This window comes from Carcharodon carcharias, chromosome 10 (genome assembly GCF_017639515.1).
Source record: "Carcharodon carcharias isolate sCarCar2 chromosome 10, sCarCar2.pri, whole genome shotgun sequence".
Classification (NCBI taxonomy): Eukaryota; Metazoa; Chordata; class Chondrichthyes; order Lamniformes; family Lamnidae; genus Carcharodon; species Carcharodon carcharias.
Genome location: NC_054476.1, coordinates 71,962,893 through 71,984,879, shown reverse-complemented (window position 1 = coordinate 71,984,879; position 21,987 = coordinate 71,962,893). Strand labels below are relative to the sequence as shown.

At 44.6% G+C, this 21,987-nt stretch overlaps 1 protein-coding gene across 2 annotated transcripts in view; it reads right to left on the bottom strand.

The window, feature by feature from the left end:
* The window catches only part of LOC121283400 (potassium voltage-gated channel subfamily KQT member 1), a 763,328-nt gene that overhangs the window by 212,383 nt on the left and 528,958 nt on the right, over positions 1-21,987 (bottom strand). For both annotated transcript variants that reach the window (XM_041197951.1, XM_041197952.1), the window contains one exon: positions 18,908-19,002. In XM_041197951.1, the coding sequence (XP_041053885.1) occupies positions 18,908-19,002 (95 nt within the window). The remainder of the gene's footprint in view (positions 1-18,907; positions 19,003-21,987) is intronic.

The window sequence follows — 21,987 nt, the reverse complement described above, 5'->3', positions numbered from 1 at the left end:
ACTTGTGTTAGTTTTAAGAAGCGTTTACCCCCACTCCCTAAAGTTTCTTTTCAAACTCATTTGCAGATCACATAAGATCATGAGATATAGTCGGCCATTCAGCTCCTGGAGCCTGATCTGCCATTAAATGACATCATGACTGATCTGATGTGGCACTGCTGGATCTTGAGAGTTACCAGCTATCTTTCCTGTCAGTCTCCCATAAACCTTAACTCCCTTGTCAATCAAAAATCTGCCTCACTCAACCTTGAATATATTCAATGACCCAATCTACAGTGGTCGCTGTGGAAAAGAATTCCAAAGACTAACAACCTTCTGAGAGCAGAAATTCCTCCTCATATTCATCTTAAGTCGTCTTTAAAATTATTTTTAAACTGTGCCCCCAATTCTATATTCCCCCACAAAAAGAAACATCGATTCAGCATCTAAGATATTCTCTCAGCATTACGGAACATAAAATCTGCCATGATCCAACGCAATTGGGCAGTTTTTAAAATGTAATTTTAAAAATATTGCTTCAAAAATATTCCTTGATATGATTAAAAGTGGTAATCTGGTTTAGCTCGATTAATGTAGCTGCAAATATGTTTATCACAATTTTCGTTTAGTTCACACCTTGAAGTAGTATGATTTTAGACAACTGAAAATAACTTTTAAGAAACTATACAGAACCACTTGCTAATTAAATAAAAGCAAAAATATTGATGTACAGTAGTCAGTTGCTTAATAAACTATAAAAACATTACAGCCAAAAGCTTTTGAAGGTGTCAATTAATCTCCTTGAGCTAGATTTAACAGGGCGCTGTGGTCCCTGCACTGTCCCTAGCTAAAAAGTTTGGAGGGTGAGCTCTCCCCCATCCACAATAGCTGATCCACAAACATTTATTTTTATGAGCAGCATTAAGTGGCTGGAAGTGGGACTTCTGCTTCTATGTGGGGAGGAAGTCCCACCTCAGACAGCTGCCAGCCAATCAGATAGCTGGAAACTCTCAAGATCCAGCAGTGCCATTGGGAACAATGGGTAGTGTGGGACTACAGGCAGTCCAGATGAAAAGGAACCCGGACCCAGGAAGATAGTCCAGGGTCTCTTCGGAGCCAGGCTAGCAGGCTCTGGTGAAGGGGTTCAGGTGGGTGGAGGTCTGCATTTGAAGTACCGTGAGGGGAGGGCAAAAGGAGGGAGGATAACTGCATGCGGGATGAGGCCTTTGAGTGATCATTAATTGGCCACCTAAAGGCTCAATTGGCCCAAGGGCATGTGGGTGGTCCAAGGCCTCCCCCATCCTAAGGGGCCAGGATGGATGTGTAGGTGGTGGGCACGGTGCCCACTGGATTTTATGCGCCCCCTACATCCATCATCAATTACACTGGCAAGGGAGCATATAATCCAGCCCTTTGCGCCGGAAAAAAACAGTTTATATTTAAGAGCTTCATTGAAGGCTTCAAAAATAGCTGTCATTACTGCAAACTCCAGGTGGTGATTATTTTGATCGGGGTGGTGGGGGGTAGTGAGGGGGTGGTCAACTTGTGAGTGGGGCCAGCTTGCTGTGTGTTTTTTTTTCAAATTAGTGCAAAAGAACCTCAATTTGTGCTGGACATAATCTGTGCTTGAACCTCTAAAATCATTTGCTCTGGTTTGGCCGAACTAAGGCAAATGGTGCTGGAAAAAGCATAACCAAGCAGAAGCTCCAGCCTAAGATATATAATACATAGATACAATGAAATTTTAATTTCCCCTTTTAAAATTTGGATCATACATTGCTTCACAAATTCTCATTTTACATAATCTCTTGAAAATCTAATCCATGCAGGAAGGAGGTCTTGACATTACATTGAGTTTCTTAGACTTGGTCAGACATTCTCAAAGGTTTTGATTTCCTAAGTGGGTTAGGAATACATGAGAAAGCATATACACACCATTTTGGCTCCTAGTGCAAGGAGACAGGCAATGAAATAGGCCCAACTCTATTACAGCACTGATCTTAGAATGAATATGATTTGTAATGCTTGCAGTATTCCTTACTGTGAAATAGCTCCACTGCCTGGTAACAATGAACACATGTGCAAAGACTGGAGATACATTAGAATTTTTCAAGTCTCTATTCTATTATTATTGCTTACACTTTCTTCATGGTCATCATTAGCCCTCATTTGGCCAACATCACAGATTCAATCCTGCAGTGGACTATCACTCAATTGCTCTTCCTCACCTCCGATTGCCAGGTATAGAGTGGCACTGGTGGCAGCCTGGCAGCAGCTCTCTAGCCAGCTTTCTCAGATGAGGAAACAAAGGGGCATGGGGTGACAAGTAATAAAAGTTTTATTTTTATGTGTGTCTTGCTTACTCATTGCTGACTCAGTCCTGTTATCCAGTGCCAAATTCTCTTCATATGCTTAGGTCTGAAAAGCACGCAAACCATTTTTTGGGGAATAATGAATCCAAAGCCAACATGTTTAATGTGCATTAAGTAATGCTGCTCACTATCACTGGACAGGTTCTCAACAACTTCAGACCATGAACTCAGTCATCCACTTTGTATTTTCCCCTCTAGTGCCAGTCTGTACCTTGTTTTCATGTTTTGCTTTCAGACAGCGCTTACCATTATTCTGGTATTAACACCGGCTTGCTTTGTTTCTTTACTACTACCATTACCACTCTCTTTGCCTTTTTCTCTATGACATCTTGGTCATTTAATTTCCCCATGCTATAACCTATCCCTGACCTCCTCTTTTGCACCACTTGACCCTCCCCACTTTTTCAACAGCATAAAACCCATCACATTTCTACCTCTAACCAGTTGAGGCTTTGGGGCAGAAATGGAAGGAAATGATATGTGGAAAAGAAGCCTTTACTCTGCCTACTTCCATTTAAAGGGTTTCCTGCAAATACCCAGGCCTGCTGACGCTTTTCATTAGTCAGTCCCGTAGGATTGCAATATCCTGATGGACAAAAGGAAAAATGAACCTGGAAGTTGAGACTTTCCAACCTCCAGCATTTACAATGCAGCAGATAAAGAATGGGTAGCTAGTGGTGGTGTTGGTAAGACAGAGGCTGGGGGAAAGAGGGAGATGGGGGTTAGGAAGTAGGCCTCATTTTCCTAGCATTTCCATAGAAGAAAATTAAACCCTGCAGTTCTTTCAGTCTTGTCTACATATAGTCTCCTGACTTTCCACCCTGTCTCCTTTCTCATTCTTTTCAGCCTTCTTACTATGAAAAAAGTCAGTTGTGGTTCCAATCAATAAAATCCGAGCTGAAGGGCAAGGCACACAACACAGGACACTCCCAAAGCTGAAATGAGTTATTCCTGTGCCACTTCAGCATACATAATGTATATTTTGGAGACTTTGGTGAAGTGAAGCTTGTTTCCCCACTAGTCACAACTCTTTTAGTGTTGTCTCCTGCGAGTTCCATAGTATGGGTCACAAACCATCTGTGCCAATGCTGCCTTTACACTTTCCAAGCATTTTAATTGGCACTCAGCTGATATAAATGGCAAATATTCTGGAATTTACATAGTTCTGTAAAAATGGAACAAAAAAGTCAGAAAGCTCAATTCACAGGCCAAGGCAAAGATTTTTAATGCAGTGTTCTACAATAGATGTGCTGAACTTTCCTGGTGGAGGGTTTGGGGAAGGATTACAGCTCATTAACGTTCACTCAACCCAAAGGACACAGCACTACGCTGTTGAGCAAGTCAACTTGGAATCAATCACAAAGGTTCCAAAAAAGAGGTCTAGGTGCCACAGAAAACTGGATGTTAACAATGTGCCAACTATTCTTCCAATATTGTAAACAGCAAGAGGATAGACAGGGAGGAAGCTAAAGTCCGAGGAGTTACTTATCTCTCTCACTGATGGCTGCCTCTGCACTCAGCAGGAGGCCAAACAACATTGATAGAATATTGTGTAGTCAACCTGCTCTTCTTAAAGGCAGCCTCTCCCTTGTAAAGGGAAGCAACCCTGAATAATATTACTGCAATTTAAAACATGGAAAATGAAAAACCAGGGCTATGGATGCACCACTGAGGCCTTGGTGGTGGAACTGGACAGGAGATGAGATGCCATGGGTTTATGGGGTGCCAGGAGGCCCTCAAGGACCACCATCATATGGGATCAGGAGCATGTGAGCACTGAGGTCAATTCCTGGCACCTGGAGCTGAGGATCTGGCAACAATGCTACTGGAAGTCTAATGGCCTCATGTGGTGGTCAAGATCAGTGAATGCATCTTCTCATATCTGGATGTAAGGCCTGAGTTCTGGCCAATCCCTCATGCTGCTCAATGCATCACATCCCCATTGCTGAACCAGCAGCACTCCCTGGTACTCAGAACTCAGGCCTAACATCCAGATACTTAAATCTTAGCCTCATACACCTACTAATGCTGGCAGCCTCACACCCAACTCTTGTTGTCTCCACATATCTCCAGTTATTCAGTTCTGGCAGACATATCTCACAATCAGATTGCTACACCATCACTGACACTATTCCCTTGCTCTTGCAGGAGAAGGTGGTACTGTACAGAATTAGAAGGGAGCAGAGTAGAGTCAATGGTGGGGGGGGAAGCCCAATGAAGGAGGCTGTTAGCTGCATCATGGGGTGGGCTGCGATAGAGCCTGTGACACCTGGTGTCACTGAGATAAGGTATTGGGGCTCATCATCAATGTTGTGGTCCCTCCTTCTCCTGCAGTTGCTGTAGCTGGGGAGACCTGAAAGCATAATATCAGGTTATGTCAGTGATGTTGGGGGGTGTGGGTAGGATAGAAAGCAAGAGGTCCATGGTGACACCATCAGCAGCTTGTTCATCATGCCAGATGGCAGGATGAGGGTAGTGAGCTGGGAGTTGAGAATTGGCATAAAGTGGGAACATACAGTCCTCCTCGATGATCCAAATATTACACCCTTAAAATTTTGGTTTTTACGAAACATCTTCCTGTGGAATCCGGAGGAACAGAGTCAGGCTCCAACACTTCCTGGGTTTCTGATTGTCCACTCAACTCCTGACCAATCGTCACGACGAATAGAAACCCCTCTGGTTTCAATGATTTGTATGCATTGTATTTATATTACTTTTATTGACTAAGCACTGGCTATGCTGGTTCTTCTAAATCACGCTCTTCCTTCACATAACTACTGCCAGGTACAAAGCAAAGTACTAATTCCATTTTAGGTTCTGTCTCCCTTAGAGAAATTCTGCTAGATTTTCTCACAGTTGGCCTTTCTTCTCTCTGTCTCTGGCAGCGATGTGTCTCATGAGACAAAGGTCAACTTTCTGTCCAGTGAAACTTGAGTGTCCTCTTCAGTGTGCAAGCCTGGACAAAATTCACAGAGATAAAAGCAAAATACTGCCGATGCTGCAAATCTGAAATATGAACAGAAAAACTCTGAAGGTCTGGCAGCATCTCTGGAGGGAGAAACAGCGTTCATGGGTGGGACTTTCCAGTTCCCCCTGCTGCGGGAATCGCCGTAGGCGTGACCAAAAAATCCCACCCAACATGTCAATTCCAATATGTTCCGAAGAAGTCATATTGGACTCAAAAAGTTAACCCTGTTTCTCTCTCCACAGATGCTGCCAGGCCTGCTGAGCTTTTCCAACATTTTCTGTTCTTATTTCAAAGTTCACTGACAGCCTGGGCTGCTCAAACATCAGGGCCCCTCTTGATCTCCCCGGTTGAGTCTAAAGGAATGCAGAGCACTACGTTTGGCACTGCCTTGGTTGCAGGTGTTACCATGGATCTCTTGCTTGTCATCCTACCCCCGCCCCCAATTCCAAACACCAACCTCATATTATGCTTTCAGGCCTCCTCGACTACAGCAGTTCCAGGAGGAGGAGAGACAGCAACACCACATATTTAGCCATCATTCCACCTTTGGGTTCCATTCCAGAATATTTTCTCAGGGTTTACTCCCTTAGCCTTCAACTCTCCCAAGGTACCTACAAGGCAGTGGACTATTTTTCCATAGCTCAGAGTTTGGCTCGTAGGTGGCCCACATTAATGGGCCTGCACACTGCATGTCTGGGGGCTAAACCTTCTCCAAGTTTAGCCTGGACCTAGTTTCCTTGTGTCTCCACATGGAGGCACAACAAAGGACTTGCCAATGGAGAGACTCTTTCCTGGCAGAGAATTACACTCTTGGCTCTCCTTTTTTAACTACTCCCAGCCAGTGGCCAGTAAAAGTAAAAAGGACACAAGCATACAAAAATGGGAAGTGCACTAACTCTCCTCACCCATACACTAGACACATCACATTGACCTGTTGGACTTTATCAGCCTTTAACAGCCCCTAAGATGCAATGTTTAATGGGCTAACTCCCTAATTCCATTTAGTCTGAGTACAGAAAATCACTTTCTAACAATTTTGCTCTACTGTTTTCTCATGTCTACTTTGTTAATCCATCCACAGAAGATATTCAGGTGATGTAAAGTCTGGAGTAGTGCACTCTGCAAATGAAGCATTTGAGGAACCTGCAGTGTTGTGCACAATACCTTTTGGTTGGGTTTTCAATAGCTATGCACTGTTCATTGTAGTGAGAAGCACAAGTGAACACATGTTATCAATTTGTCTGAGTTGCTATTTGCATTTATCACATAGAAAATCAGAAACAAATCCCAAACCATGACCAAATTTAAAACAACAGAGCCATGGGACCTCACATTGCTGGCCTTTTCTGTGAGATTTCTTCACCAAGAGTTATGAGTATTGAAGCAACAATTAGATGAGTGTAAGAAAATTCAGTTCATGCAGGATTACTCAATCACAGTGGCTCTTGCCCAGGCTTGTTCGTCAGTACAAGGATTAGCTTGGTGATGACCATCCAGCAACTCTCTGCAAGACATGATGAACAGCAAAAGAGAGAACCTGCTTTTATATAGTGTCTTCCATGTCCCCAGAACATCTCAAAGAGCTTCACAGCTAATTAAATACTTCTTGAACTCTACCTTTTAGTAGTTGAGGGAAATGCAACAGCCTATTGCACACAGCAAGACCCCACAAACAGAGCTGAGATAAATAACCAAATAATTTGTTTTGGTGATGTTGGTTGAGGGATAAAAGTTTGCCATGGCATCAAGAAATTTCCCTGCTGTTTTTTTAAATAGTCCATTGGATCTTTTACATTTGTCTGAGAAAACCTGGGTTTAACATGTCATTCATACAGTATCTCTGACAGTACAGCACTCATTACAACCTTGTCCAAACATGGACAAAAGAGCGGAACTCCACAAGTGAGGTGAGAGTAACTGCCCTTGACATCAAGGCAGCATTTGACCAGGTGTGGCATCAAAGAGCCTGAGCAATGGGGATCAGGGGAAAAACTCTCCACTGGTTGGAGTCATACCTAGCACAAAGGAAGATGATTGTGGTTGCTGGAGGTCAATCATCTCAGTTCCAGGATATCACTCCAGGAGTTCCTCAGGTTAGTGTCCTAGGTCCAACTGTCTTCAGCAATGACCTTCCTTCCATCATAAGGTTGGGAGTGGGGATGTTCGCTGATGATTGCACAATGTTCAGCACCATTTTTGGCTCCTCAGATACTGAAGCTGTCCATGTCCAAATGCAGCAAGACCTGGACAATATCTAGGCTTGGGCTAGGAATCCTGCAGCGAGTAACTCACCTCCTAACTCCCCAAAGCCTGTCTATCTTCTACATGGCACAAGTCAGGAGTGTGCTGGAATACTCCCCTCTTGCCTGGATGAGTGCAGCTCCAACAACACTCAAGAAGCTTGACACAACCCAGGACAAGGCAGCTTGCTTGATTGGCACTCCATCCACAAACACTCACTCCCTCCACCACTGACGCACAGTGGCAGCAGTGTGTACCACCTACAAGAACTGACGAAGCTTCCTTAGACAGCACCTTCCAAACCCATGACCACTACTATCTAGGACAAAGGCAGCAAATATATGGGAACACCACCAGCTGGAAGTTCCCCTCCAAGCCATTCACATCCTGACTTGGAGCTATATCACCGTTCCTTCACCGTCACAGGGTCAAAATCCTGGAACTCCCTCCCTAACAGCACTGTAGGTGTACCTACACCACATGGACTGCAGCGGTTCATGAAGGCAGCTCACCATCATTTTCTCAAGGGCAATTAGGGATGTGCAACAAATGTTGGCCTAGCCAGTGACACCCACATCCCATGAATGAATAATAAAAAAACTTCATCAGTGTCAGCTAGGTTATGTGCTCACGTCCCTAGAATGGAGCTTGAACTCACAATCTTCTGACTCAGATGTGAGAAAGTTACCACTGAGTTAAGATTGATGGGGGCTGCCATAGATTTATACAGGGAACTGAGAAGGCAGACTTCATTTTCCTCCTTGAATATAAGTGCTGAAATGGGAGTTATATCTATCACAAGCATTAAATTCACTGATCGTCATCATCCCACTCGGTCCCTCTCTCTTGCTGTTGTGCGGAGATGCCATACTCATTGGCCATGCCCCCCCATAGGGCACCTTCCATCAATAACACTTCTTCCTTTTAAGGCACAAATGAAAATGTGCATAGATAATGCTAAGATTGCTGTCTTTCTACATTTGTGGACCCTACAGAAAGGATGACCTTTGCTGCATTTTGAACAGAAATATCTGCCCAGTGACAGATGAAACGAGAGTATACACCAGTAAACAAAATCATTTGAATATGTCTCGACTGCAGAAAGTGTTTACAATATTCCATTTGTATAAGTAATTACAGTTCCTATTGGCGACGCAGAATTTATTTTGGCTGAGGTGGTTTTGAAATTAAATGGAAGCTTAGAGCTTTTATTTGGTGAGGTTTCTAATCGCCGTGGAGTATTCAAATTGGCTGTTGCAACTCATCTTTGTGTCTCACAAAGATTTGCATATGCACACAAAGTAGGGAGTATTTTCTGATCTGGATTGCCTGATCTGCAAAAAGGAAAGTGTGGAGGTGCACCAAGACTCCCTCAACTCTGTATGGCTCACAGTATCCTTTCTGTAAAGGGTTGCAGTATAAGAAGCACTTGTTTGAATCTGGCCTGAGCTTCGTCTACAGATTACATAGAGGACAGGGTTGTACTGTACACAATTTCTCAATGTTTGTCGAGCATCTCATTGTACCCATTCCTCTGTGAAATGGATGTACAGAGTTGCTAAGTAGTGCTAAGTACATGATGGTCATGCAATGGGCACCATATCTATATTTCAGCCATTGTTTAGTCATTTTTCTTCATTTTTGTTGTTGGTGGTGCTTAGATTTCTTTGAATGTTTGTGCCCAATGTTCTTAGCTTTTTTTGCTCTGAGTACAGTTCTTGGAATTCCCAAGGAGAATTCCCCTATCTGAGGCATTTGGAAGAAAACGCAGCTCGATAGAGTCTGAATGCATGAGGATTGCCCTGTTTCCACATGATGGAACCCGTCCAACCCAGCGACAGACAGTGGTGAACATACCTCACTATTGCTGATGGTTAGGTCATATGGAGACTTCTATTCCCATTAAAGCTGAAAGGTTAGACCTGATGGCACCCCTCTGATTTGTGAATACCTGACTAATTACCTGAAGTTAGATTCTTCCTTGAAAGTGCTCCAGCCACAGCAGATTATGCTTTCAGTAGTACTGCATGAAAGAAGGATGATCAATAGCCATTGTATCCTAATTGACTCCACCTACCAGGATCCCACCATCTATTTTTGCAGGTCCTGGAATGCTTACCTAGCAACAATGGTGGAAATCTGTCTTTGCAGGGTTCTTGTCATCAGTCAATGTTGAACAATTGGTTGCAAATAGAACACTTCTATTCACAGCAGCACAAAATCTATTTCTAGCCATCTGGGTGACAAATGAACCCATATCAGAATATCTAATATCTCACATTCACTCTCTTCCTCCTATTATGAATGCACCCTGTGCACTGAGGAAAAGTGATACTACAAGCTAAAGAAGAACTGAGAATTGGCATGTTACAAATGTAGTGCTGTGCAAATGTTCAAGTTCATTTTAAAATTCAGGACGGGGGAGCGCAGGGGAGGGAGAAAGGAGTGCTAAACTTCTACAACAGTTCTCCTAATCATTGTAACTCGGATGGAAAATCCTGTAAAAAATACCTCATTGTCTAGGTTTCCAAAGATCTTTTTTTAATATTTACTGGCATTCATTCCCGAGATGTGTGCGGAACTGCCGAGGTCAGCATTTATTGCCCTTGAGAAAATGGGGCTGAGCCACCTTCTTGAAACACTGTAGTCTGCTGTAACATCTTTTGAATGGCTTTTTAGGCTATTTCAGAGGGCAGTCAATTACATTGCTGTGAGTTTGGAGTCACAGATTGACCAGACCAAGCAAGGATGACAGGTTTCTTTCCCTATTGGACATTAGTGAACCAGTTGGAGTTTTTACCACAATCTGATATCACCATTGCCGATACTATCTTTTATTGCAGTGGCTAAATTTTGCCCTCGTCGGGCGGATGCAGCAGGCGGGCGGGCCCGCGATTGTGAAGCCAACTGCCGCCCGCGATCAGGCCCTGACATCCGTTTCACATTGGCTGGCCAGTTAACAGCCAGTCAGCGTGAAACGCACGATGGAAGCCTCCGCACTGCCGGGGCAGGGGCGGGAGGAGCATGAGCACTGAAGTGTGCGCATGCACAAGGGTGCATGCAGTGAAAGCTCCCTGAGGCATAGAACTGCCTCAAGGAGCTCAAGATTTTAAACAATAAAAATATAGAATTAAAAAATAAGGAAAACATGTCCCCTCATGTGACATGTTGAAAATGAATTTTAAAAGCTTTTACTTTTTTTTATCACTGGTCGAACCTGCCCGTGGTTGAGGTTTCACCAAAAATGCAAAGGCCGCTTGGCCTGTTCACATGCCCGCCAACCAAACGGTTGGATGGGCTGCAAAAAATTCGATTTACTTAATTGATTAAGGAACTTAATAGGCTGCTTAACTCTCAACAGTCTTGCTGCTGCCTCTCGCATGTGCCCGCCAAGTGAAATATCATGCGAGTACACGATGACATCGGGACGCTCGCCTGACGTCATTGCGCACTAATTTACTCCCGTTTGGGTCAAGTGTGCGCCTGCCAGGTGAGGGAAAGATTCTGTCCCAGATTTATTTAATTAACTGAATTTTAATTCCTCAACTGCCGTGGTTGGAATGCAACTTGCATCTCCATATTTTTAGTCCAGGCCTCCGGACTACTAGCTCAGCAATATAATCACTATGCCAGCACAAGGCTGCCACTGTTGTAACAGAGGGGCGAGGGTATTTTTGCAAGAAATCAAGTCTAGATGTCCCGAGATATCTATAAAACAAATTATGGGTTTTCAGTGAAACATTTTACGTAATTTTCAAGTGATATGGATCTGACATACACATCTGATCTAACAATTTTCTGCCTGTATTTGTGCGTACATATTTTTCTGTTTTAACCACAACTTTCATTTAAATTGAGGATATGATTTTAATCAGATTGTTACCACACCCTTGAATATCTTAAACTAGACAACCCCAGCCAGAAATTGTAATGAGGAGGGAGGAGAGGGTGGGAGGGGGTACTTGGCCATGTTGGGATATATTAAGAAGGAAGCTGGAAAATGCTAATCTAAAAGCCTTCACAATTGCTTACATGGAAGGAAACAAAATGGGCGATATCCTTCTGGGGGAAGGATCGAGAAATAGGAAGATCCTGATGACTGCTACACCAGATATAGCAGTGGCCTGAGAAAAAGGACCACGGTGGGAGGGTAATAAGGTGTACAGGCATTCTAACATACTATACTCTGGAAAGGTTCAGGTTGCAACCTGCAATATTGTGCCTCATCAGGATAATGCAATGGGTGAAGCCAAACAGTTCCCAGGCAAGGGGAAATAACCTTATTCCAAAGTAAACTACTCCAGGTCAGATTCAAACGCTGCCAAGTGGAGAACTCAGGCAAATGTGCAATTGTCAGGTGTAGAGCCTGATGAGATAGGTGGCCCATCGACAAGTATAGGAAGGATGATTGGGCAAGTTGGGATGGTGGCACAGCTGGGATACCTAAAAAACATGGGATGGAATTTTATGCCAGTGATAATTTACAGTCTCAGCAAAGTCAATGGAGTTTTGAAAGCCTCACCGCATCTTACGGTCTCGCCCCCGCTGCGATGGGGCCATAAAATTTCACCCATGAAGAAGTTGGTGCCACCATTGTTGAATGGTAGTAGGAAATGTGAATGGATAGATGGTCCTTTTTCACAGACACCCCTTTTTGAGTATGTCAATATTGAAGGGTGGGTGACTTCACCTAACATTATATATTCAACTAACTATCTGAAAATCATCCGAATATCCTTTGTTTGCGGCTCCCTTCACCATCATTGAGTGAGGTTGAATCATTTCAAGTAGTTATGCAGAAGCTTCAGTTATGTATCAAGGAACTGCTTTTGCTGGGACAGTTAATCCAGCAATAATTAACACTGTTTTTGAGAAAATTTGTCACAGAATTCACAAAAGGACTCCTTTGATATACATTTCTAGATCTATAAGCACTATGGTTAGAGCAACATTTTCACTGAACAATGATGTTATATACCACAAAGTGTAAATTGTGAATGTTAATAAGCCACAGTTTAAACTTGACCCAAATATTTGCTTCAGACTAGTTCCTCAGCATACAGTAGCCACATATATTGACTCAAAGCATTTTTACTTATAGTCTTATACCTTAAATCTGTACCTCATGTTCAAGTCAGCCATTAGTTCCATGTATCTTGTGTTCATATTTTCTAACGAAATTGTCTCCAAATGTACTTATGGCTTTTGGTGTATTTTTGTCATAAGATCAAAGTATCAGAAATTTAATAGGTGGATTCTGTGTTGAGTTTCCAACCCATATTGGCTGTAGATTATGACAAGATTTGAGGCCTTCCATGTGGGAGCTAATAACTGCACAATATTAAGATCAGCAGTGACGCCAATGGAATCACCAAATCTGGTAATTTGTGTGAACACTTTACCAAGACCTACTTAGAACAAAATAGAAGAGGCACATCAGTTGCCAGTGCCAGTGAATCCTGCAAAAGCCCTTTGCTTTGGAGCCTGAGGTTTGAAGAAGCTTTCATAGGAACATAAAAAGAAGAGTAGGCCAGTCAGCCCTTTGAACTGTTCCACCATTGAATAAGATCAGAGTTGAACTGTACATCTCCACCTAGCTACCTTTGCACTATTTGCTTGATACCCATACCTAACAAAACTCTTATCAATTTCAGTCTTGGATATTTCAATTATCTGAGCAACCTTGAGAGTTCTGGAGTTTCCAGATTTCCAAAAAAAGTCTTTTTTCATTTCAATCCTAAATAGCCCAGCTTAAGCGGTTACCACTCACAGAAAGCTTTTGAAGTAACTCTTTTTGCCTAGTACCTGAATTGAACTGGAGTTGTCTTTGAAATGCTAAGAGCCTTTTAGGCTACCAAATTATTTGCTCTCATCCACAGTCAGAGGATTGGTGTATCAGTTAGCAAATTAGCGATGGGTATTCCCTTAAATGCAATTTTCTGGACGAGGTGAAGGAGCAATGCAAGCTACAGGAGAGTAAGACAGTCTTTGAGAAGTTAGTGACCTACAAAATAACAAAGTATTTCCCCAAAACTTCCCAACCCCAAAGAACTTACAGGCCATTAAGATCATATAAAGACCTTTGTGAGGGACAATTAGAGGAGTGCATTTCACCATACACCAAAGAGAGAATAGGAAAGTTGTACCAGCTATTATATGAAAACCTTCAGCCAAGATTACTTGCCCACACAGCTCTGCTTGCAACTATGGAAGAGAAAACCATTTTCATGTTATATGCTTCTTTTAGACAGCTAGAGAGGATCTTTGCAATATCATCCAATCTGGGGATCAATTCATCAGGCCACTGGCATACCTTTTAACAGAGATGGGAAGTCATTTATTGTTGTCAGCTGCATGATAAAACCATATGAAGGGTCATGAGGACTTGAAACATCAACTCTTTCCTTCTCCGCCGATGCTGCCAGACCTGCTGAGTTTTTCCAGGTAATTCTGTTTTTGTTTTGGATTTCCAGCATCCACAGTTTATTGGTTTTATTTCTGTGTTTAATTGACTGCCACTCCTCTTCAAAAAATGCCTACCTTGAAGAAGTACTGCTCCTCTCTCCGACAAGATTTCCGTATCTCTCTTTTGCCTTGTTCACCTTCATTGCTTTCCATTTCTCTCCTGGTGTTTGACAAGGTGTTTACTAAAACCCGGTTTCACAGCCATATCTCCTTTCTCAGTGACTGTCTCCATCTCCGACTTACCCCACATGGATTTCAACTGAAATTCCATCCCGCTTGTTTCGAACCACCCAGTATGACAGGTATCTCCGGGACATAAAACGTTTCTCGGACTGCTGTTGCCATTGCATTCTGAGATCCACACTCAGTGCCATGCGCCGCCATATGAACACACTCGACCTCTCCCTCCAGCAGCACCGCCGCACCCTTTTTCAAAGCTGCGCATGCCCCCAGTTTCATTTTATTCTTCGTCTCATCCGACGCCTCCACAAAAAACTTTTTCTCTTTCCCTCAAGTGCTAAGGAACGCAAGCTCCAACAACTCATCGACACCAACATCCATCTAGGACCTTCCACCCCTGCCTGTCCCTCCGTCCCCAACCCATCTTCCGATCCCAGCCCCGGCCATGTATTTACCATACCCCCTGACCTTCCCCTCTCCGCGCTGAATGTTCAGTGCTCAGCAAAGGACTTAGTTTCATACTCTTACACCCTCAGCTCAATGAATTTCAGGCTTGGCACAATGCTGAATTCTTCTTCCGCCATCTTCGTCTCTGTGCTCACTTCTTCGGGCAGGAGTCCTCTCCCCATTCAACGGATCCTTTTACCCACCTCCAATATTCTCCCTCCACCTGGACCCCTCCCTCTCAATTCTTATCTTCTCTTGATCTTTTCATTGAGAACTGTCGGCGTGACATTAGTCGTCTCAATTTCTCTGCTCCTCTCACCCATTCTAATCTGTCTCTCCCTGAACTTACTGCACTCCGTTCTCTCAGGTCCAACCCCAACATTTTCATCAAACCCGCTGTTGTTGTCTGGCGCACTGACCTCTACCTCACGGAGGCTGAGCGTCAACTCACAGACACTTCCTCCTACCTCTCCCTGGACCATGACCCCACCACTGAACATCAAGTCATTGTTTCCAGGACTGTCACTGACCTCACCTCCTCTGGAGATTTTCCTCCCACAGCTTCCAACCTGATAGTCGTCCAACCTCGGACAGCCCGCTTCTACTTCCTACCCAAAATCCACAAACAGAACTGTCCCGGCCGACCGATCGTGTCACCCTGTTCCTGCCCCACGGAACTCATTTCTCATTATCTTGACTCCCTTCTCTCTCCCCTTGTCCAGTCCCTTCCCACCTACATCCGTGATTCTTCTGACACCTTACGTCACATCAACAATTTCCAGTTCCCTGGCCCCAACCACTTCCTCTTCACCATGGACATCCAATCCCTCTACACCTCCATCCCCCACCAGGATGGTGTGAGGGCCCTTAGCTTCTTCCTCGAACAGAGGCCCAAACAATCCCCATCTACCACTACTCTCCTCCATCTGGCTGAACTTGTTCTCACACTGAACGATTTCTCCTTTAACTCCTCTCACTTCCTCCAAATAAAAGGTGTGGCTATGGGTACCCGCATGGGCCCCAGCTATGCCTGTCTCTTTATGGGGTATGTGGAACATTCCTTGTTCCAGTCCTACTCCGGCCCCCTTCCACAACTCTTTCTCTGGTACATCGATGATTACTTCGGTGCTGCTTCATGCTCTCGTCAGGTGGAAAAATTTATTAATTTTGCTTCCAATCTCCACTCCTCCATCATTTTCACATGGTCCATCCCTGAAACTTCCCTTCCCTTCCTTGACCTCTCTGTCTCAATTTCTGGTGATAGACTGTCCACCAATATCCATTACAAGCCTACCGACTCCCACAGCTACTTTGACTACAGCTCCTCACACCCCGCTTCCTGTAAGGACTCCATCCCATTCTCTCAGTTCCTTCGCCTCTGTCGCATCTGTTCTGATGATGCTACCTTCAAAAACAGTTCCTCTGACATGTCCTCCTTCTTCCTTAACCGAGGTTTTCCACCCACGGTCATGGACAAGGCCCTCAACCATGTCCGGCTCATCTCCCGTGCATCCGCCCTCACGCCATCTCCTCCCTCGCAGAAACATGATAGGGTCCCCCTTGTCCTCACTTATCACCCCACCAGCCTCCGCATTCAAGGATCATCCTTCGCCGTTTCCGCCAACTCCAGCATGATGCCACCACCAAACACATCTTCCCTTCACCCCCCCCCGGCAGCATTCTATAGGGATCGTTCCCTGGTCCACTCCTCCATCACCCCCTACTCCTCAACCTCCACCTATGGCACCTCCCCATGCCCACGCAAAAGATACAGCACCTGCCCCTTCACTTCCTCTCTCCTCACTGTCCAAGGGCCCAAACACTCCTTTCAAGTGAAGCAACATTTCACTTGCACTTCCCCTAACTTAGTCTACTGCATTCCTTGCTCCCAATGCAGTCTCCTCTACATTGGAGAGACCAAACGTAAACTGGGCGACCGCTTTGCAGAACACCTGCAGTCTGTTCACAAGAAAGACCCAAACCTCCCTGTCGCTTGTCATTTTAACACTCCACCCTGCTCTCTTGCCCACATGTCTGTCCTTGGCTTGCTGCATTGTTCCAGTGAAGCCCAGTGCAAAGTGGAGGAACAGCACCTCATCTTCCGACTAGGCACCTTACAGCCTTCCGGACTGAATATTGAGTTCAACAACTTTAGATCTTGAACTCCCTCCTCCACCCCCACCCCCTTTCTGTTTCTTCCCCCTTCCTTTTGTTTTTTCTGATAATTTATACAGATTTTTCTTTTCCCACCTATTTCCATTATTTTTAAACCTACATCTTTTATGCCCTGTTAGTCTTTCCACCCCACCCCCACTAGAGCTGTACGTTGAATGTCCTGCCATGCATTCTTAATTAGCATATTCGTTTAGATAATATCACCACCTTCAACACCTCTTTGTTCTTTTGTCTGTGACATCTTTTGATTATCTGCTCCTATCACTGCTTGCTTGTCCCTACAACCCACCCCCCCACATCTCCCTATGCACCCCCCCCCCCCCCCACCCCCCCCCCCCCCCCCCCCCCCCCCCCCCCCCCCCCCCCCCCCCCCCCCCCACCCCGCCACCCACCTTAAACCAGCTTATATTTCACCCTCTCCTAATATTCACTCAGTTCTGTCGAAGGGTCATGAGGACTTGAAACGTCAACTCTTTTCTTCTCCGCCGATGCTGCCAGACCTGCTGAGTTTTTCCAGGTAATTCTGTTTTTGTCTTGGCATGATAAAATCATCCAGTTTTATTGCATTTCAGGGTTTCCTAACACTTAAGGTGCACTTGATGGAATGCATGAACCACTACGAACTCCTACCATAAATCTCCTCAATACTCTTCACAGAAAGGGGTATGGCTCATTGAATATCCAATTAGTTCATAATCAAATGCACAGGAGTAGCTTCAGTGCCTTGAAACAAGGCACATGCCTCCATCCGACTGGTCCTTGAAAGGAATATCTGGTGCCCCCAGTAGGAGAGGCCTTGCAATATTCTCTAGATCAAGCACCTTATAGATTTAATTGCCCTGCACAACTTTGCCATCGAGAACAGCCTGGACACAGACTTTCCCAGGGACATACCTCCGCAATTTTGGAGCCACGATAGTGTGGAGCAGAACATTAGAAGCAGCACCCTTTCCCCTATGACTATAATTTCCATGAAAAACAGTGCATGACCTAAGTGCACATACTCCTTTAATTTAACAAACTCCATAGTGACCATAGCCAATCTATTCTTTCTTAAAACTGTGATTTTCTTTGGTGTGTAAACGTGCACTTTTTCTCCTATTTTACTGCTTCTTCCCGACTCAGTCCGACAGCCTGGCTAGTATTATGAGATAATTGTTTGCTCCTGTGCTAAAAAGGTCATGGGGCTGAAGTGACCCTCTTCTAGTGACAGATTTGTCCTTGGTGGGTGCCTCTGCTGGCTGCACCTCCAAAGCTTGTACCTAGGCTGCCTGGTGGTCACCTCCTATGTATCACTTACTCTGAGGAACAAGAATCTTGTATGCTGATGTCCTGAGGGATGGCATTCTCAGCAAGTTTATTGCGACCATCGCTGTTCCACTAGGTTCGCACTGATCAGTGGGTTTGTTGGCCTGAGTGCAGCTATCAAATTCTAAAGTCCTACGAGATTCCAGGGAGTGAAAATGCGTCTGAAGAATGTGGCACAATATGTCTCCTACTGTGACCATACTTGCAGCCATGTAGAGGGGGAAGTACTGGCTGGTCCTAGGCCACTTCTTAGGTGGGGAGATGGGGCTGACATAGATTCCAAGGACATTGCCATGCTCTGCTTTGATGCTATGAAGAATGACCATTGAGCTGAAGTGTGAACCCTACTCTGCTGTGCTATAATGACTCTACTGTCCTCCGTCTGTTGATGATGCCTAATCTGCTCAGTGTTTCCAGCACTGACTGTTTTCCCCTTCTGGCTTACCTACCCTCTCACCCAAACTGCTTCCACAATCTTGAACCATTTTTGGCTTTTCAAAGTCTGCAATCTTTTCAATCACCCCACCATCACTGTGACACAGATCCCATGTTACACAGGATTTATGTTATTGGCCTGCTAATGCAGTTAAAAGCAGTCAGTGCTAGAAAGCATCGGTGGGTGGACAACCTGGCTCAGGGGAGCAAACCCAACATAAACGGGCCTGTGGAATTTTACGCTCCCTGGTTCTTGTATTTGATATTGTGCAAGATACTTTATATTTTATATTCAATTCTCAGCATGCCCTTTGTAGAGCAAATTAGAGTTAAATACCTTCTTTGCAATTCCTTGATTCGCACCATCAAATTGAGATGACCCTGAGAATACTGCTCGATTACATCTCTGACATCATAAGGCTTTCTGGCTTGCTGTGAAACAAACAAATATTTTTAGAACAGAAAGGCAAAGCAACATGGATCCAATGCATTTTCCCCATTATGTATAGTACATTTTAGATACCGGACGCTTGGTATCAGGAAGTCATAACAAAAAAAAGTGGATACTTAAGTATTGCTGCATCCTGTAAAAGATCCATGCCAATGTTTACTGAGCCTTGGTTAAAAAAAAACAAGTGATAGCAAATTAAACATCCTCATTTTACATCAATGTTTCATGGAACCCAATAGGAAAAATGCCCAGGGTGGTGTAAAATGCTGCTGCCCTTTCACAATCACCCACTTTGCGCAATCATCCAAGACCAATCTCACTCCTATTGAAATCACATGGTTCAATGCAAGCACAGATTTCAGAAATCTGGTTTGAAACAGTCCATTTTCTCTATGGTTAGTGGATGTATTTGTTATTACTACTAAATCAGCCATTATCAACTAATTGTGACCGTTTAATAGAGTTCCGAGGAATTTCATGCATCACATGCAAGGAAAATGAAGGTTTGTGCAGCTCCAGTAACTTATACGAATCAAAACTGTTGTTGAAACCATACGGGAGATGTCAATGTACCATGATCAATCCCAAGAACAGTATGCATGTGCAAGTCTGACTTCAGCACCTTTCAGCAGTGGGAAACCCTCAGCCCAACAGCTCAAACATTTCTTACTGAGCTGCTCCAGAGTTCCTGAGTGCCTTAAAGGTAGAGAGGGATCTGTACATTTCTTAGTATCTCTCTTGATTGTCCTGTTTATGTTCAGAGCATTTGATTAAGAGCCTGCAAGCAGACATTTTGAGCAGCATTCTTTGAACCTGACATCTTGAAGGTTCTGCTCCAGTGATGTGAGAAATGGGAATGATGTCACAAAATATTCCCTGGCTATCTCTAATAGCCTTTGTTAAATCAGGAAATAGGGGTAACATAGGCAGCAAGGAAGGCCCAGCTGTCTCTTTCGATAAGTTGGAGACATGGCAGATTAATATGTCCCCAACCCCCTCCCACCCAGTAAATGAAGGCAGAGGGCATGCGAAATAAAATGGGTGGCTAGCCCACCACTTTTCTGCCCACCCCTAAGTTGTCTCCATATTATGATGAGTGGATAAGGTGTCAGCCAACATGCCTGTCCTTATGCCTGTAGAGGCCCTTAAGTTGGCAATTAAAGGTCACTTAAGGGCCTCTTTCCGGCTCTACTGCCAGAATATGGTGGGCTAGGGAAGGCGGAAGGAAAGTACCCAGCCTGCTACTTTCCCCACTTGGGATAGAAGATGGGAAGAAAGGTGGGGTGGGGGAGGAGCCTCCCTCCTCCTAAGATGGTACCCTCCCCCACCCTTTGGCTTTATGCCTACCTGGCTGGCCTCTCAAACCCAATCCCCTACTCCCCTCCACCCCTGACTAGGGTGTCTGATCCCTCCTCGAGCAAAAGACCCGGACTTACAAAGTCTGAAATCCATAATCTTCCACACTGGACTCCCATATAGTCCCAGCAGTGGCTTAAAACTGCATTCTCATGCTACTGGGACTCTCAGCTGCCAGACGGACCTTTTCAAAGTCATCAAGCTGCCGACCAACCTTTGTACCGGTTGAGTGGGGGGGGTGCAGCATTATGCCCCCCTCTTGCCCCATAAAATTCACTCCATTGTTTACCACACTGTATATTTTTGTTATTCGTTCATGGGGTGTGAGTGTTATTGACAAAGCCAGAATTTATTGCCCATCCCTAATTGCCCTTGAGAAGGTGGTGGTGAGATGTCTTCTTGAACTGATGCAGTCCATGTGGTGTAGGTACATGCACAGTGCTGTTAGGGAGGGATTTCCAGAATTTTGACCCTGCGACAGTGAAGGAACAGCGATACAGTTCCAAGTCAGGATGGTGTGTAACTTGGAGGGTAGCTTGTAGGTGGTGGTGTTCCCGTGTGTCTGTCTGGCAATCCAGGAGCTTCTTAAGTGTTGGATTGTGCTCCATTATCCTTGCCATTAATCTGGGCAAAATTGGGCCAACTCACTGCAAACCCTGAATTTCTTCATCTTTACCCACCATCCCACATGCAAATGCTGACGGGAGAGGGCAGGACTCAGGTTCTCAGCTCATTTCTCTCCCATCTGCCTTAATCCCACCCCTCGCTTTTGTGAACAGAGGTAATGGTGCTATATGTAGCAAATGGAAGACAAGGACCTAGCATAAGATCCAGTTGTTTAGCCGTTGAAGGCAATGCTTTTGGCCAAGGCTTTCAGACAGTGTTCTGGTCCAGCCTTTGGAGCTCTGCTGCCTCTTCAATTAGACCTTCTACTTCTTAAGGGGCTGCAGCAGCACCTTCTTCATTCTCCTGCAAGACTATTGGCTGATGCTTGCTTCTAGGTGGGAATCTTGCCCAGAGACTACTTGCCGGGGCAGCAAGTCAAACCTTATGAGGAAAATCCAGTTCTAAGGCTCTAAAAAGCATGATCTAAAGGCAATCTGAATCTTGCTGCAAGGGGTGCAAAACTACAGCTCAAAGGTGCTCACAGTCTAGCACCTGTTGGCAATCTGACTGAGAGGAGCCATAAGAATGATTGATGCAAAGGGCATGTGCCACGAGTACAATAGGAGGTGGTGCCTCTGCAGTTATGTTTGCTAGCTAAAGGGGTTAATATTTACAGAGCACAAAACACAGTAAATTACAAACTAAATATTGTTTGCAAAGTGTCTTGCAGCTATCATTAAAACATGTTTGTCTTCCATCTTAAGGGCCAGAAAGGGCAACCAATCGGCGCTTCTAGAGTACCCCTCATGGACAGCCATAATGCTTGGACTCGAATTTACAACAGCATTGTTTTTGCAGCATATCTAACATAGAAACATTAAGAACCTATGCCCCTCATTGTAGGGGCCTTTAGATTACCTCAGGTAACTGCTGGGTTCCTGCACAGTCCTCTGTGTCAGCTGTCCATCCAAAACATGGAGAGAAAAATGAGGTGGGTAGCTGGG